Source organism: Chionomys nivalis, chromosome 3, assembly GCF_950005125.1.
Source record: "Chionomys nivalis chromosome 3, mChiNiv1.1, whole genome shotgun sequence".
NCBI lineage: Eukaryota > Metazoa > Chordata > Mammalia > Rodentia > Cricetidae > Chionomys > Chionomys nivalis.
This window is the reverse complement of record NC_080088.1, coordinates 74,819,743-74,838,574: the sequence shown is the minus strand read 5'-3', so window position 1 is coordinate 74,838,574 and position 18,832 is coordinate 74,819,743. Positions and strand designations below refer to the sequence as shown.

At 41.6% G+C, this 18,832-nt stretch overlaps 1 protein-coding gene across 3 annotated transcripts in view; it reads left to right on the top strand.

Annotated features, from left to right (window-relative positions):
- LOC130871573 (protein HIRA) overlaps window positions 1–18,832 on the top strand; it is a 107,672-nt gene that overhangs the window by 36,900 nt on the left and 51,940 nt on the right. For all 3 annotated transcript variants that reach the window (XM_057765044.1, XM_057765046.1, XM_057765045.1), the window contains 8 exons: window positions 441–536; window positions 1,786–1,946; window positions 4,885–5,052; window positions 7,800–7,913; window positions 10,785–10,855; window positions 11,354–11,459; window positions 13,959–14,174; window positions 15,456–15,541. In XM_057765044.1, coding sequence (XP_057621027.1) covers window positions 441–536; window positions 1,786–1,946; window positions 4,885–5,052; window positions 7,800–7,913; window positions 10,785–10,855; window positions 11,354–11,459; window positions 13,959–14,174; window positions 15,456–15,541 — 1,018 coding nt within the window. The remainder of the gene's footprint in view (window positions 1–440; window positions 537–1,785; window positions 1,947–4,884; window positions 5,053–7,799; window positions 7,914–10,784; window positions 10,856–11,353; window positions 11,460–13,958; window positions 14,175–15,455; window positions 15,542–18,832) is intronic.

Sequence of the window (18,832 nt, the reverse complement as noted above, 5' to 3'; positions counted from 1 at the left end):
GCCTCCGTGACATTCACATAGTCATATGCTCTTGATTTGATTGTGTTGTACAGCATGCTGTCGCATCTTGTGTTGAGAAGGTCCTGGAGAAGGCCAGCTATGACTCTAGAAGCAAGTTAGCAAGCCAAAGAGCAGCTTTGAGGCCACAGGAGCAGGAAATGTCAGGTTCCACATGGACTTGAAGCCACATGACCTAGAAGTTCTCCCCAGAGCTGTGTCCTCAATTTAGTACATGAAATTCAATGCCCACTGAAAAATGTTAAGTAGGATTTTTTTCCAGATTGCCCCCTCCCCCCCCCCCAAGAAAAAGTTGTTCTTGTCTCAGGCTAAGTGTCCCCATGCATGAAAATCCCAGAGTTAGTTGACCGGCTTACAGAAAAGACTGCTGGTTTTTGGTGAAAGTGTAAGAGATCTTACCATAGCACCCTGTCTTCTTCCAGATGTGATGGATGTAGCATGGTCTCCCCATGATGCCTGGCTAGCCTCATGCAGCGTGGATAACACCGTCGTCATTTGGAATGCCGTGAAGTTCCCAGGTCTGTCTGTGGTTCCTCTCTACTGGTTAACAGCAGAAAACGGCTGTAGCCAACAGTAATGCCTGTCTGCTTGTGGAGCAGGGTGGGGAATGGATTGTTTGTCTTTTTAATCTTGATTACAGAAAGTTAAATGGTCAAGGATTTGTGTGTTTTGTCAGCCAGTTTTGCTTTTCCTTATCAACTATATTTGTTCAATGTTTAAAAAGAGATTGATGCTAAAGAAAAACTGAGTAGTAGCTTGAGTGTTTCAGAGTTCATTAAGGTAGCATGTGGACAGTTGGCATTGAGAGATTGCTGGCACTCCACACATGCTGAGTGTAATTTCTACATCAGCTCAGTGAAACCATCTCTGTGAAACCATCCAGCAGATAGGAGCTACCACAAACTCAGTTTTGCAAGAGGGGAGCTTTTCTTGTTTCTTGTATTTCAAATTGTGAGACATTGTGCAATTTGTAGTTTTATAATTTATAACTAGTAAAATATTTGTCATAGCTGGGCATGTGGTGCACGTCTTTAATTTCAGCATTTAGGTGGATCTCTGAGTTCGAGGCCAACCTGGTCTACAAAGGGAGAGCCAGGCAGCCAGAATTACATATCATGGTTCTAGAGCTCATTTTTATCACGTGATAAATATATCATCGTGAGTAGATTGAAATAATTTTAATTTCTTCTGGAAGCTACTACCAGTATGTATGGCTACACTTGTTTTGGCTTTAAGAGGAATAGTTGTAGAGTGGTCTAGCATTGACTACAGATCTGAATGAGGTACTCTTGGGGCACATTGTGTCTTTAGCACTGGCTTCCAGAAAACTCACTTAAAAGATGTCCCTTGAACCTATAGGCCTGCTGCTTCTGGGGGCTGTCAAGGAGGCTCACATCAAAATTACCCAAGGGACTTCCAGGTTATAAATATCTGTGCCTGCTGCAGATAAGATATGGAGTCAGAATTGGCAACTATGGCTCCAGCCTGTACCCTCATTGCTGTTTCTTTGGGGCATGTGTGACCTACCCACGTGTTAGCTTATTCTGGCCTTCAGTTTGCTTTTGTGGAGGTGAAATATGGGGCTATTCTGCTTGCATTTAGGGGTGGGGATTGGTCAAGATAGACTACTCAAGTCCCCTCAAGTCCATTCCATGGGCCATCACAACTAATGTTTTCTATATAGTGTTGTTTTTCTTATAGATAACACCTCATTTTATCTTCTTATCTTCATCCTTTTTTTTTTTTTTTTTTTTTTTTGCTTCACAGAAATTCTTGCAACTCTGAGAGGTCATTCGGGCTTGGTGAAAGGGTTGACTTGGGACCCTGTTGGTAAATACATTGCCTCTCAAGCTGATGATCGAAGCTTGAAGGTATGGAGAACGCTAGACTGGCAGCTAGAGACCAGCATCACCAAGCCCTTTGATGAGGTAACTGGGGATAGTCTAGAGCTTGGCCTCAGCCTCTGCTATACTTCATGAGAGGGACTAGCCATGGTTTAGGCTAAATGGGTGCATACAGTCTAGGAGTCTGAATTCAGTTTTATGCGTTTGGTTATAAAAATCTTTCCTTTTTAAAAAAGTGCTCAGTGGCCAGCTTTGAAATTAAAAATATTTTATTATATTTTTAATTAGTATACAATCTTTTAGGTTTCATTATGGCATTTTCAAACATAATTTATTGTTGATCTTTCTCTTGTCTCTTTCTTGATTCCCATACCCTTTTTTGCGTCCTTTACTTCTGGTAGCTTCCTTTCTGCTTCCATGTTTTGTGTTTTGTTGAATGTTCCACTTTTGTAACTGCTCTTTTTCCCATCTTGTCCCATTTCTAGTTTCATGACCTATATTCACACACATGCACGCATTCACACACTCTTTCCTCCCAAGCTACGATCCATGTCTAAGAGAACATGCAATATTTGTCTGAGTCTAGATTACCTTGCTTAATATCCAGATCTATCAATTTTTTCTGCAAGTTTCAGAATCTGACTTCTGAACAGCTGAATGAAGTTTCTCTTTGTAAGTATACCATATTTTCATTATTCATTCCCTTGTTCATGGACATCTGGGTAGCATGTAATGCAGCAATAAACATGGATGTGCAGGCATCTCTGCCGTTGGGTAACGTCCAGGAGTGATAAAGCTGGATCATTCAGTGTTACAGTTTTTAATTTTTTGAGACAGCACTGTACTGATCTCTATAATGGCTGCACTACTTGCACCCCTCTCAGCACTAAATAAAGGTTCCTTTCCCCTACAACTTATCAGCATTTGTTACTGCCTCTGTCATTGATGATAGACATTCTGAATAGGGTGAGGTGGAATCTCAAAGTAGTTTTAATTTGCATTTCCCACATGGCTAAGGATAGCAAACACTTTTAAATGTATATATAAAAGTGTTCTTTTGAGATATTTTATTAACCCATTTATTGGTTGGCAGTTTAAGCTTTTTCTTTTTTTGGTATTTAGTTTTTGTTGTTCCTTTAAAAAAATTTTTTTTTAAAGTTATCTTTCTACTCATGTATGTTTTGACCATACTCACTTTACTCACTTGTCTCCCATCTGCTCCCTCTGGAATCCTTCTTTCTATCTTCCTTTTTCTTTATTTTCATGTCTTTTTTTTTTTTTTAAATAGAACTTTGAGTTTAATTTGGGTTGTTTGTATAAACATGGCTGTTGGGTTATTTACTGGCTCCTGGGAAACTTACCAGTGACTATAGTCCTGAAGGAAAATGGCTCCTCTTCTCCCAGCAGCCCTTTAACATTCTTTATATATCCTAGATATTAATATACTGTTTGAATAATAGACGGCAAAGATTTTCTTTCATTCTGTAGGCTGTCTTTTTGCTATGCTGATAGTTTCTTTTGCTGTATAAGAAGCCTTTTGATCCCATTGGTTAATTCTTGGGGCTATTTTGTGTTTTGTTAGACTATTGATAGATTTTAAAGCTAAAGAGAACCTTACAGCTGCTCTTGTACTATTGTGTGCCTGATTGATGAGTGAAACCCTTTCTTTTTTTTAAATTTTATTTTTATTGAGCTCTACATTTTTCTCTGCTCCCCTCCCTGCCTCTCTCCTTCCCCCATCAACTCTCCCCCAAGGTCCCTGTGCTCCCAATTTACTTAGGAGATCTTGTCTTTTTCTACTTCCCATGTAGATTAGATCCATGTATGTCTCTCTTAGGGTCCTCATTGTTGTCTAGGCTCTCTGGGATTGTGATTTGTAGCTGGTTTTCTTTGCTTTATGTTTAAAAACCACTTATGAATGAGTACATGTGATAATTGTCTTTCTGGGTCTGGGTTACCCCATTCAAAATGATGTGAAACTCTTTCTTATCTTGGGGAATTTGCATGAGTCACCTTATGGAATGGCCATGCAGAGGAGGCTTTCTTGGTAGGTTATTGGTTGTGATTTTGCTTTGTTTGTTGATATTCCCTCTGTAGGCCAGCTGACCTCTTTGTTGGGAAGAATACAGTTTGTACAGTGTGGAGGGAGATTGGACTGCAGTAGCTTCTGTAGTATTCTGCTGTCTGTTTGCATTCTGATTTCATGTGGAATCTGAGTTAAAGATGACTGTAATTCATTAGACATTAAGTATCTTTTGTATGTAAAGCAATACTGTCAATAGGCAAATACAATTGGATTGTGATGTTGTCTCTCCTCTTGATGCTTATTGCCCATGGGAAAGACAGACATTCATGTGAATTGTGCATGTGGTGAAGATAGTGTCCAGACTACAGTGATAGCCTAGGTAAGGAACTTATGTCAGAGAAGGCTTCATAAAGCATGGGACACAGGAGTGAATATTTGCAGAGATAATTGTTTGTTTACTGACCATGGTTAGTTGCAGTAAGAAACATAAAATCATATATTTAGCTCCCTCTGAACCAACATCAGCTGGTGGACTAGGTCTAGGAGTAAGATCATATTTCACCTTCCTTGTTCACAGCTGCCTGGTGTAGTGCATGTGGCTCTCACACTTAGAATTTCTAGATGTCTTGACTGCCAGCCATGGGTGTCTGTGAGCTGGAATCCTAGACTGGCTTGCTGTAGGAGGTCTGGCAGTGCTATGTAGCCTCTGCTGCAGCCGTCCTGCACAGAGGGGTAAGGATGTACTCCCACTCACTGGGTTCTGCTCTGCTACTCTGGGACCCTGGTCTTGAAGGCTGATACAGGCTGATCTTGACTTTGACTTTGGACCTAGTTTATGTCTTTTGTGGGAGTATTCTTGTCTTTCCCACGGGCAATAAGTATCAAGGCAGAAGTTAGGTGTGTATCCCATGAACATACATCTGTAAGTCACACACTTTATCCTTGAGACCAGAGTTTTTCTTGAGCTTCTTTTAAGCTCAGATTTTTTTTTTACAGTGTGGAGGAACAACCCATGTACTCCGGCTTAGTTGGTCACCTGATGGCCATTACCTGGTATCTGCCCATGCCATGAATAACTCTGGCCCCACTGCTCAGATCATCGAACGAGAGGGCTGGAAGACCAACATGGACTTCGTGGGGCACCGGAAAGCTGTGACTGTTGTGGTGAGTGTCTCTCACCTCAGAAATCTTAGTACCACCCTGAGCTGTCTACCGCAGTGACCTGCATGTGCCTTCTGAGCTCAGGGAGTGCCATCTTCCACAAGGAGTTTCTCTACTACTGTCTCATGTAGATTGAGTGATGGGCCCTAGGAGGCAGTGCATTATGGTGCATCTTTCATTTTAATCATGTTTGAATATTTATGACTATTTTTATAAGATGGGAGATGTATGTAGGATTGTTTTATATTTGCCAAAGTCTAAAATGACGGATTTCTTCTGGATCAATCTTAGGAATATTGTAGTTCAGCATTAGCCTTTTTTAGGTCTGCCCGTAGGTGCTCCTTTAACCAGTTCCTGTGAACAAAGTGCATTTTGGGCACTCTTGAAATGGTGTGCTGCTTCTTATGCAGTAGTAGATATGTAGTTGACTGCCTATGCTGAGAGTACTGGTGTGTGCATCCAGTCTTTGTTGTTTTATGGTGTTGGAGCACTGGTCTTTGTGCAGGTTAGGCAAGTGCTCTATCACTGAGTTATAGTTAAGCCTATCTATGCAGAGAGCCATTGCTCATCTTTATGCTTGAGAGAATATCCTCCACACTGGGTGACTCTAATTAGAATGTCTTGAGAGTGCCCAAGACAGACTATTAAGGAGTTACAAATAACCTCTTAGAACATGGATTCTTTTTTGTTTTTGTTTTTGTTTGTTTTAATGTAGAGTAACCAAATAAAAGAGATTGTTGATTAGTTTGATACCAGTGACGAATCATCCAGAACTTGATCACAATGGGCTCTTGATTACATGGATTCTGTTTTTGTTGTTGTTGCTGTCCCCCAACACACACACACACACACACACACACACACACACACACACACGGTTTTCTATGTAGACCTGACTGTTTTGGAATTCACTTTGTAGACCAGTCTGGCCTTGAATTCAACGATACCCACCTGCCTTTCCCTCTTGAGAGCTGGGACTAAAGGTGTGTACCAACACTTCTCCCTTGATTAAATGTTTTTTAAATTGATTATAAATAAGTATAATATATTGTACCTTAAATTTTTTTAAGAATAAAATAAAATACAGCTTTTTACATTTGTTTTTTTTGTTTTTGTTTGTTTTTGTTTTTTTTGTTTTTTTCGAGACAGGGTTTCTCTGTAGCTTTTTGGTTCCTGTCCTGGAACTAGCTCTTGTAGACCAGGCTGGTCTCGAACTCACAGAGATCCGCCTGCCTCTGCCTCCCGAGTGCTGGGATTAAAGGCGTGCGCCACCACCGCCCGGCTTTACATTTGTTTTGTGTTGGGAGTCCATGTTGTATTTTGTTTGAGACTAGGGCCTCCTTGGTAAATATTTGAAATTACTGATTCATGTTTAGTCCAATGGTTTTGTGTTACTTTCTTATGGTCCTCAGCAGCTCTGTAAGAACATGGTACTTGCCTTACCAGGGCCCACAAAACTTTGCAAGACCATATAGTCTAATCAGTGGTTAAGAAAGTCAGATCCAGAGCACACACATCATCTTGTCCAGTATCTGTCCTGCCATATGATACCAGACTCCCAGGAGCCACCCTTTACAATTCGAAGAGCTCTACTCTCTTAATCCATGAAGTGGCACCACACTTATTTTGTGTTCCCAGTCTTTCTTAAGGCATCAGCTCTCCAGGCTAACAAGCAGTTAAGGAGGTCATTGTCTGTCAGTCAGATAAATACAGCTAGGGTAGAAGGAATTAAGAGAACCTCCTGCCAGTCCTCCCTTAAAAGATACAGTGAGAGGCTTGAGAGGCTAGAGACATGGCTCTAGCCATGAATGAGTTCTGTTCCTAATATCTATGTGGTAGCGCACAGCCATCTGTAACTCTAGTTCCAGTGGTCTGACACCCTCTCCTGGCCTCCACAGGCACTGCAAGTTGTGGTGCACCAGCATACATGCCAAACACTCATAAAAAAAAAAAAAAAAAAAAAAAAAAAAAAAAAAGGCGGGGGTGGGTGGGTTGCAGTGAGCAGGCCATGGTGTCGGTGTCTCAGGTCCAAGGCTGACTTTTCCAGGTGAAGATGAATTGAAGTCGGTTCCAGTAGTTCTTATTCCCTTGACCGATCTGCAGGCTTCATAAATAGAGTGTTTGGTAGTCCTGACTTCAAATATTCATTTTACCATTCTTTGTGTTTATTTTCTGACCTTGAGCTTTCATTTGCATCATCAGCAAAATACCTTGTTGTAGCTTTCAAGATGAAATTATACATGCTCAGTGCCAAACTTGGGGGTCTCTGTGACGTACTCCTATCTGTGGGCTGGGAATTTGGTGTGTATTATGTTTGGTGTTCTAGTTAGCTTTCTGCTGCTCTAATAATACTACAACCTAAAACAGCTTGGGCAGGACAGGATTTATTTGGATTGCATGTCCTGATTATAGTCCATCATTGGGGGAAGTCAGGGCAGGAACCACAGAGGATTCTGCTTCCTGGGTTGCTTTCTCTGGCTTGCTCAACTTTTTTTTTTTTTTTTTTATGCAATCCAGGACCACCTGCCCAGAGGTGGCACTGCCCACAGAGTATTGGGTCCTCCACATCAATCATTAATCAAGAAAATGCCCCACAGACATACCCAGTCTAATGAAGACAATTCCTCAGTAGAGATTCCTTCCCAGAAGAGTTTAGTTTGTGTCAAGTTGACAAAAACTACCCCGTACCTTAAGTGTAGGGATATCTTCGTACTTGATTATTTATTTTAGCCTTGGTTGTTTGACTTTAGAAATTCAACCCAAAAATTTTCAAAAAGAAGCAGAAGAATGGGAGTTCTACAAAGCCCAGCTGCCCATACTGCTGCTGTGCTGTTGGCAGCAAGGACCGCTCACTCTCTGTCTGGGTAAGTGCCTGAGCTCTGGTTGCAGGACAAGGTTGTGGACTGAGAAGATGGTTAGTCTGGAGGACTTTAAGGAAAGAGACTCACTGTTTTTGATGTTGCTCAGTGTATTCCTCACCTATACCTGGGTCAGCTCCTTTTCAGAAACATGCATGCTCTCTGTTTAGAAAGAAGCACTGAGACTGGGTCTGGGCCTGGCCAGAAGTCACCCTTCCTCTGTCTAGATTTCCTTCAGCTGTCAGTGTCATAACTGGATGTGGTATTTGCTTTCTTCTAAGACGTTCTTTTTGTCTACATGTAACATGAGTGTCTGCACCTGAAAGATACAGTTAAATGAATTTTTATATATTCTGGTATCACTACCACCTTGAATACTTCCTGTCTCTGCCTTTAGTAAGGCACTAATAAGACATCCAAGTGAATGAGTTTGGCCTGTTCTTGGACTTAATGTAAATGCAGTTGCTCAGTGTATACTTTGCTTGTTTGTTTGGTTCCTTCTTTCATTTAGCATAGTGGGTTTTGAAATTCATATGTGTTATATTTAATAATAGTTTTTCTTATTATTGTATAAGATTTAGTTGTATGATCATAGCATGAACTATTCATGTGTTTTCCTGTGGACAGATATTAAGGTTGTTTTAGTTGAGATGGGGTCTTTTTGTGAGGCCCAGGTTGGCCTTGAGCTCTTCCTGACATCCTGGCCTGCCAGTATTGACTTCTTTATGTAATTAGTTAGTACCTCCATTTACTTGTCCGTTTGGTTGAGACTGTAGATCTTGTTCTCCTTGCTAAACAGTAGCAAATAGCAGTAGCACTTGGAGGAAAGTGCTCTCTTAAGCCTCTTTGGACCTAGTGTGGTCCATTGTGCAGATGCTTAGCATATATTCAGTAATGGGTTGAGAGTGAACTGTGTCAGTTTTCCAAGTTAGGGCTTTGAAAGGTTAAATTCCTTATCACCAGAGGCTAATATTCTGTGTCCTGAGACAATTCCACATTTACTGTGGACTGTGGTCATAACCACTATGTGCATGCCAGCACACTGAAGGCCCTCCCCCACATACAAATTCAAAAAAATTAAAACTGTTTCTTCAAAAGAAGAAGTTATGTATTTGGAAGTTACCCTCTGGCTACATGCATTACAATTTGTTCAGAGAAATATGCAACTGAAGAGACCCAGGTAGCATTCACTTTACACCCACAATGGATCTTTGCTCACAGTGAGCAGTTCTTGGCATGCTCTTCTGGTGTCCCCCTCTCTCAGACCATAAAGGGAATGGCTTAGGTCTGATAGGCTTCTACAGTCAGGTACGTATACGTGCTCCATATTTTCATGGGAAATGGAAACAGTTGTTGTTTTCTGGAAGTAGAATTATGGTAGATCCAGGTAGCTCAGATTCAGTTTTCCCTTCCACTCTCAGGTGGCTGTATCTCCTCCTTGCCCACACAACAGGCTGCAGGTGCGAGGATGAGTAGGTCAGCCTCTCCCAACCTGCCATGGCACAAGAGAATCCATCCATCCTCAGATGAACAAATGTATTCTTTTTTTTTTTTTAAAGATTTTATTTATTTATTATGTACAAAGTATTCTGCTTGCATGTCTGCCTGCAGACCAGAAGAGGGCACCAGATCTCATTATGGGTGATTGTGAGCCCCCATATGGTTGCTGGGAAATGAACTCAGGACCTCTGGGAAGAGCAGGCAGTGCTCTTAACCATTGAGCCATCTCTCCAGCCCGAACAAATGTATTCTTATCAGATCCTCGGGACTTGGGTATGGGCCTGTGTTCAGAGTAGTCAGGCACTGGTGCTGGTTATAATGTTAGAATGGCTAACTAGTGAGCCCACCTACTGAATATTATATAATCACCTGCAAAAGATTTCACAGGATATTCACTTACATATTCATGGTATGGAATATAAAGATATCCACAGACATATGCTTTATTTTGAATACTAAAATATTTACAAGTTCATCAGTTTTTTAAAAAAGATTTATTTATTTTTATTTTATATGCATGAGTTTTTTGAATAATGTATGTATGTATACCATGTGTGTGCTTGGTTGCCTGTGAAGGCCAGAAGAAGGTGTCCATCTCTTGGAACTGAAATTATACTTGTTAGTTCCCATGATGAGAAATGAGCTGTATGCAATGTAAGACATTAATTTGCTTAAACCACTGAGCCATTTCTCCAGATCCCTTCCCCCATTTTTCCTGTGTATTTGTGTGTGCATGTGCGTGCACATACACACTTGCTTATATGTGTACATGTTTGAATACATGTGCACATGTGTACCATGGCCGGAAGCTGTTGGATCTCCTGGAGCTGGAGTTAAAGGTGGTCGTAAACCTTTATGGTGTGGGTGCTAGAACTGAACTCAGGTTCTTTGGAAGAGCAGAAAGCTCTTGACTCTTACTAAGCCATCTCTCAAGCCCCTCATTAAGTTCTATGTTTGTACTAATAACAATTTATATTGGTGTGTTTGTGAACTATCTGACACACAGCCTGGATGATTTATGTAGCTGTTTACGGGAACCTTGGGGAATGTGAACCAGAGCTTAGTACCCAGAGAAGGTGAGCTGGGTTCTTTCTGAGATCATCTCATCCTGCTCTGTAGATCCTCTGCTTTTTGCTGTTTCTGAATGAATGTACAAAGCTGTCCCCTTGACAGACTGTAGCGTCTCTAGTGTGTAAATTTCTGGTGTAGGCCTTGGTTTCCCCAGCTTGGGGTTTTGGCAGTGGTGTTTGGATTGAGCTGAGTACGCCATGTATGTTAGTGGAAGTGACTGAAGCTTCTAACACATAAAGATGGTTTAGCTGAGTGTGCGAGCTGGTTCTCAGTGATTTCATTAATTTTGACTTTTTCTCCTCATAGCTCACGTGTTTGAAACGGCCTCTGGTTGTCATCCATGAGCTGTTTGACAAATCCATCATGGACATTTCCTGGTAAGATGGATTATGACTACACGCCTTGGATACTACAGCATGAGACCTCTTGGGTAGATAAATGCCAGGTGGCTTGTTCACCTGCGCTTGGCAGTGCAGACCCCAGGGTTCTGTTTGCACTGTTCTCAGCGCAGCAGCTCTGTCCTGCTGCTGGGAGAGGATCACCACCCGTAGGGTTTGTCATGGGGAAATGCTGCTTGGACAAACTAGGATTCCCGCAGGTTTATAGCCAATATGCTTCTCAAAGTTATAAAACAGGAATTGAAATGTTTGGAAAACTTGGTAAGCATTTCTTTGCTGGTTCCTAGCCCTAAAGGGCACCAAAAAGCTTGATTGTTGCCCTTTTTGCCTGCCCTTAAGCTCAGGCCGCAGAAGGGAGCCTTAGGGTTCTAACATTCATTAGAGTATTCTCTGAGCATCCCGATGGTCCAGTCATGTGGTGTGGATGGCCATCTCAGGCTCATTGTCCCTCCTAGTGCTGACAGCTGTTTCTTTCAGGACTCTGAACGGGTTGGGTATCCTGGTATGTTCCATGGACGGCTCTGTGGCATTCCTTGATTTCTCCCAGGATGAACTTGGAGACCCCCTGAGTGAGGAGGAAAAGGTAGGTTTGTGGACTATGAGCTGCCACAGTAACTCTGAGGCCTTTTTAATTGGGTTCTCTTCTTATGGAAGACAGATACATTAAGTATTCTAACATGTTTGCTTTTTATACACTATGTAATCTTTTTTGAAAAAATTGGATTAATAATAAGTCAGAAACAAGTATTAGAACAAAGAATAAACTGGGTATCTCTGCCTAAGCTGAGATAGACAGTATCCATAAAGAGGCTTTCATTCTGGGAGAGAGTTTAAGTCACTTCCGTGGGATTCTTGTTTATGTCATCCTATTGTTTTATGCTGGCACAGCAGCAGTTATGTGACCAGTTAGTACTGGTTATTCTTAGCATCTATGCCAAGCTCTGGGCCAAATATGGGCTTTGCATCTCCTTTAAACCACATACAATTGCTGGGTGAAGTGGATGCATCTTTAATTCCAAAGAGACTGAAGAGAGTTCAGGGCCAGCCTGGGCTACACAGTGAGGCTGGTTTAAAATGAATAAATTAACAAAGCAGAACAAACATCTGCAAACTGAGGCTTATAGATAGTGGGGATTGAACCCAGGGCCTCACACATGAACAAACGCTCTGCCCGCTGAACCCTATGCTTATTGATTTATGTATTCTTGAGGCCTACCAATGGAGAACCACTTTTTTTTTTAATGTTTAAAAAAAGAGATAAAGTTGAAAACTTGGTAGAAAAATTGCAAAGACATTCTTTTCACCTAGAGACCAAATCTAGTTATTGAAAAGTAGGAACTGGAATAAGCCAGTGATTCCACAGATCTGTTTGTTATTGCTTCTTAACACTGTGTTTGACTTATGCCCTCTTTTTTCCTAGTTTGTATTTTTTCCTTCTTTCTTCTTTCAGTTTCTTCTCTGCAACCATTTTCTTCCTAGATGCCATAATAAAGGACTAGTTATTTTATAAAAATAATGTTTATAAAGCAGGTCTATCTGTTTCATCAGTGAGATAACCAAGCCTAAGAAGATAGCATGGCTCCTTGTCAGTACCATTCTGTCCTTAGTATAAGAGTGGATGGAGGTGTGAACTAGGCCTGCTGCCTGTGAGTTAGGCTTCTTCACCTATGCCTCTCCTCAGAGCATGGGGCCTCCCTGTACTTCTGTATGGGCTTTGGGAAAGGCTCTGCTTTACCTGCTGTAGACACAGAAACTGTTCTTTCTACCGACAGACTTTTGCCAACCGTTAATGGGGTATTATATCCATTTGTCTGAATGGAGCTCTGTGGAAGCCCAGAGCAGGTCAGCAGCTATCCTCTTAGTGATGCTGTTGCTGGGGGTAAGCTACTCTTAATCTACTGTGTGACACCACCACCCTCAACTGAGATCTAAATCCCTTGGGGTGGAGCTCTACCTTATGCACTATGCCTGGAATGGGGGGCAGCCTGTCAGTTGTTGTTGTTGTTGTTTTTTAAAGAAGAAATAAGTTTCTGAGTGATCTCGAATCTTCATTCTGCCTTGTCCCTGTCATCAAGGACCCTTGCTTGGATCCTTCAGTGGCCTCTTGGAGAGTCACTTGAGAGCATATGGAAGAATCCTGTGTATCTTTTCATTTCCCAGGTCATTGGCAGTGGCCCTGTGTTTAAGGAACTCTAGAAAAATCTTTGCCTAATTTTGGCTTGAGATTACAGAGGTTGGATTTGGGAGAGTGGACAAGAGACAGGATGGTAGAGGGGGAAGCTTCCTGGGACTACCCAGGGCCTTCTGGAATTAATCTCAAAGTGCCTATTGTAGAAAGCTGCCTACTAACTAGACATTATCTGGTATGGGCCAGATACCCAATAACTCTAGTCTCTATTTTCTAGGGACAGGCAAGATACAGCACTGTCATTTGCACATCAAAAAATTTCTCGGCATGTTTTTATGAAAACTGTTTACTATGATATTCTGGGATGCTGCCCCTCCTCTCCTGAGCTTCCTGACTGGCTCCTTATAACATAGGATTAACAAGGACCTAGGGCTGGGAGGAGATCCTGCTCAGAAGGACCATGTTGGGGGAGTTCAGAAGGTTCCGGTGCTCTTGAGATACAGTGTTAGTTGCATGGGGACCTCCTGCCATGGTGGCCGGCATCCACAAGAGCAGAGAGAGCAGGCTGGTTTTGTGAGCGTACTTAGGATTCTTGGTGTGATGTAACAATCTCAGTTACCAATTTGGGCATCTGCATTTCAGTTGAGACAGTATTATTGCCATTTGTTTTACACTAGTCAATGTAAAAGGTGATTTCTTGTCAGTATCTATCTCACTATCTTTCCAACTGTAGATGCATAGGTGGCTGTAAACATCTTGTGAGAGATGAGAGGTTTTGACAGATATATCTAGTCAGTGACAGGCAGTTGAGTGGGAACTGATGGTGAACTGGCCGCCTGGGCCATTCTTCTCTTAGAACCAGGAGAGTTAGCACTGTAGTGCACCTGATGGTGGGCAACTATGGCCATGACAATACTCACACCCATGTGTTAAATCTCTCCCTACTTCCTACAGAGCCGCATTCACCAGTCCACCTATGGCAAGAGCCTGGCAATCATGACTGAAGCCCAGCTTTCCACAGCTGTTATTGAGAACCCTGAAATGCTCAAGTACCAGAGGAGACAGCAACAGCAGCAGTTGGACCAGAAGAATGCCACGGCTAGGGAGACAAGCTCAGCATCCTCAGTCACGGGTGTGGTCAATGGGGAAAGTCTGGAAGATATCAGGAAGGTGAGGGTGTGGCCTAGTGACATTAAAGACATTAGCACATGCACAGAGACAGGGCAAAGGGAATGAACAGATAGAACATGGCACATGAGGTCTGGACAGGATACAAAGATAGGACTGGGGCATGAGTGGTAGTGAAGAGGGTATATGGTGAGTCTGGTACTGAACCATAACCTGCTGGAATCCACATTAATAATGGCTTGAAATACCTTCATCAGAGGTCTCTACTCCAGGGAGCCATAGAAGAGGTTTTTCTTTGCAGGAACTGCAAAACATCACTCTAGGAAAGTAGATGCTGAGAAATTAAATTACTTGCCCTCAGAGTTGTGTGAGTACCCTTCTTCTGGAAGCCTGTATTTCACTGGTGAACAGGATAATACGGCAGAGCAGCGTAAGAGACATGGAGCTTACTGAAAAATTAAGTCATGTCCAGGAGCTTGTGGAGGTCAACCAACCTCTCCCAGGGGATTCTGATGGACTGTGTGGTTGGGAACCACAGTTACAAACCTTTCATAAAGGATGGCAGCTGTGATAAAAGCCGACATGGAAGCCTGGCATGCTGGGCAGGAGATCACTGCAAATTTGAACCCAGCCTGGGCTATATAATATGTTCTAGTTCACAGAGTGGTGCAGAGTGACATATTTACTTATTTTTATCCTGAGTAAATAAAGTTGGTTTGCAAGACACCACTATGTGATAAGAGTGTGGCTCACAGGTTCAAACCTCTAATATCTAATGGCTGTTGGATGTCATGTACTTAACAGCCCAAGTTTGGTCACATCTGGTACTGATGGCAGGGAAGAAGGCTCTTAGAAGAAGGAACTTTCTGTTCTTGCTTCTTCACTGTATTGAAAATCAAGCACGTGCCTTGCTAAACATGCCTATGCTTGAGAGCTGCTCGACTTTCTTTGTACCAAGACTCTAGAAAGGAGAATTAGAATACATTTCCCTAGAAGCCTTTATTTTTTCATCTGATAGTGAAGTATACATGATATATGCATGACAATATAAATAGTCAAATTCAGGAGCAGAGTGGGTACCAGGGCCTTCTAGCACAACATGCACACCATATCTCAGTCCTAGAGTTCTGTAGTGTAGCATAGATTCTGTAGCTGCCAGTACTACATAGTTCATATTTATTTCCTAAAAGAGCTAAGTGTTTTCATCATAAAGGGAAAAGAGAAAACAGCTTTATTTTTTGATATTTAATATTTTCATTTTTGATATTATAGACATGGTTAGTTGAATTTTTTGAATTCACTTATCTGACTCTACTTTGCCAGAATCTTTTGAAGAAACAAGTGGAAACACGGACAGCAGATGGTCGGAGAAGAATCACACCTCTCTGCATAGCACAGCTGGACACTGGGTACTCTTTCATTCACCAAGCTTTCTGTGACCTTGTATGGGGAGGTCTCCTCTTCTTTTGTCAACTAGCCAGTTAGGGTCTTGGAAGACTCTGGGGCCAATATGGAAGTGGGAGTCAGGTCCAGCTGACTCAAAGCCCTGTGATCCCTATAGAGCTCCCCATATACTCTGGACTCATGCGGAAGGGTAGGGACTGCGTGGTCCAAGGCCAGGCTGTCTTCATTTGCTGTCTACTCTGCCTTGCTGCTGACAAGGCTCTACAGGACAAGAAAGGAAGTTATGCTTTCTTTTTTTTATAACTGTTCTTCCCATATTATGAAAGATATATAGTTGGAAAATTAGAAAGATAGTAAAAAGTTCAAAGAAGAGGATAATATCATTCTCCAGCTTCTGTTATCATCTTGATATCTGTATTTCCAGTCTTTCCCCACTTGTTACTGTATCTGACCTCTTATCCACTGAATAAATAGTCCTCTGAAGCATTGCTTGCTGATTATCCAGATTCCTGTTGTCTGAATGCACCATGAGTTAATGAACCAGCTCCTTTATTGTAGACTTGTAGTTTGTGTCCAGTTTTTGTGACTGTTAATCTTTGAACACACATGTCACTGTCCTCTTGGGTAATTCCTGAAGTAGAACTGGTGGACAGAGGGCAGGACTCTGAGATACATCGATTGCTCTGGGGAGGCAGGGACGATATGTGCGGTCAGGCTTGTGTTTGTACTGATTGGTCTCTAAAAATGACATATGCTGAATCAGAGGATGCTAAGTCCTTTGATGAAAGTGATAGACCCATGTCAGCTGTCTGTCTGGGTTCCGCTCAGGGCATCAGGAAGTCTTTCACAGAGACTATATAATAGTTTCTTTTACATTTTTAAAAATTTTACGTGCATTGGTGTTTTCTCCGCATTCATGTCTACATGTGGGTGTTAGATTCCCTGAAACTGGAATGATAGACAGTTGTGAGCTGCCATTTGGGTGCTGGGAATTGGACCTGGGTCCTCTGGAAGAACAGCCAGTTTTTAACCATTGAGCCATTTCCCTTGATGCTAGAGGCTTCATTTGTTGTGTTAACCCTAACTCTCAGGCTAGGTGTACCAGCTACTTGTTCAGAACCTGCTCTCTTGACTCCTCAGAGTGGTGATTTAATCTTTACTACCTCTGCCTCATGTTCATTAGAATCAAGTGTGGAAATGTGCTGTGAATGCTGCAGGCCTGTGGTGGGGAAAGGTGATGGCGGTGCACTTTGATTCATGGATCTTTCCATGCCTTACATGAAAGGTTTGCAACAATGAAGAGCCAGAGGAAATAGGGTCTTTCTGGCTGACCTTGAGTCAGCTTTCTATTACTAGGCACTTAGTTCTGGTATCAGAACTTGATTATTTTTGTTAGGACTTACTACCTTTTTGATTCCTATGTCAAAACAAATAGAAATACAGCAAGTTATTGGTGCTGGTGGCACACACCTTTAATCCAGCACTTGGGAGACAAAGGCAAATGGATCTCTGTGAGTTTGAGGCCAGCCTGATCTACAAAGTGAGTTCCAGAACAGCTAGGACTGTAACACAGAGGAACTCTGCTTAGAAAAACAAAACAAGAAAAACCAAAACAAACAAACACAAAGAATCAAAAGGATGAGAGACTTTACTAAACTCTGAAAAATAAGTTTATATATGTATATATAAATATAAACAAAATTCCCAAAATTTGAAATATTTCTAGAAAAGAAGTTGTGTTCATGCTCCTTAAAGCCACCAGATTAGGAAGACTTTACAGGGGAATTGTAATAGCATGTTGTATATTCTAGTAATAGATAAACGGAGACTTAGATCCAAATGTAGCATAAATAGCAATTTACCACAATATATAACATAGTCTCAACTATTCAGGAGACTGAGGCAGGAGAACACTTGATCTCAGGCTTGGGCAGCATAGACTTGGTCACCTCAGAGAACTTAATTTCAGGCCCTGTAGTTTCTGGATGTCAGTGGCAAATCTTAAATAACACAGTAATGAGGAGAACCTTATAGAGTCTTGAGATGCTAACTAATATCAGGGCTGGGCGTGGTGGTGCATACCTTTGATTCCAGCGCTTGAGAGGCAGAGGAAGGCAGAAATCTGTGAGTTTTATACTTGTCTTATCCACATAGGGAGTTCCAGGTCATCCAGGTCAGCATACCAATCTCAGAAAAACAAAAACAAATCTAATAATACAATCAAATAAGGCTTATTTTAGGTAAGTAAGAATGTTCAAAATTGTCGGAAATAGTTAAGTCTCAGCATCAACTGACTGAAACAAACAAATGTAATAATCACTTCCATAGCTGTTTTAAGGGACATTTTGATAAAATTCATCATTGTTCTGACTTCAGATTTGATGAAATTAAAGTAGATAGAAGCTTCATAAATTGGCAAGCAGTCTTCTTTCTTTTTTTTTTTTTTAAAGATTTATTTATTTATTATGTATACAGTATTCTCAGTATTCTGTCTGCATGTATGCCTGCAGGCCAGAAGAGGGTACCAGACCTCATTACAGATGGTTGTGAGCCACTATGTGGTTGCTGGGAATTGAACTCAGGACCTTTGGAAGAGCAAGCAGTGCTCTTAACCACTGAACCATCTCTCCAGCCCAGCAGTCCAGCAGTCTTCTTTCATATATCATTTAGATATGAATGTCTTTTTACTCCCCTGATTATAATTTAACATTCATCTTGAGGCTTTTTGTAGTTGGTCAACACTGAGTTCCAAAGGAGACCATGAAATGTGTTGTTATTGAAGGATGATATGACCTAGAGAAATATCCCTGGGAATGCTGTGGGTAACAAAAGAAAACAATAAAGCACATTGTGCTTCTGCATGTCACTTATTGCGGTGTTTAGGAAGTAGAGGCAGGAGGATTATATGTTTGGCAATCTGGGCTGCATAGTAGGACCCAGTCCTGAAGAAACACCATGAGTGAAAGCATGTGTGTGTGAGAGTGTGAGCCCTAGTGGATATAGTTGAGACGAGATCAAGTATGCCTTTAGAAGCAGTTCCTTTCGAAGATATAAAGGAAAAAATTGCATTCACAAGTGATCCCCCCCCCCCTTTAAAGACAGCATCTTATTGTGTTGTCCAATCTTACCCTCCTGAATATCAAGGCTTATAGATATACACTACCAGGTCCAGCTAAGAATGTAAATCTGAAGAAAAATTTAAGGATTTTACCTAGTGGGCCGGGGAGATGCTCAGTGGATAAAGTACTTGCTGCATAAGCATGAGGACCTGAGTTCCTATCCCCAGCATCTGAGTA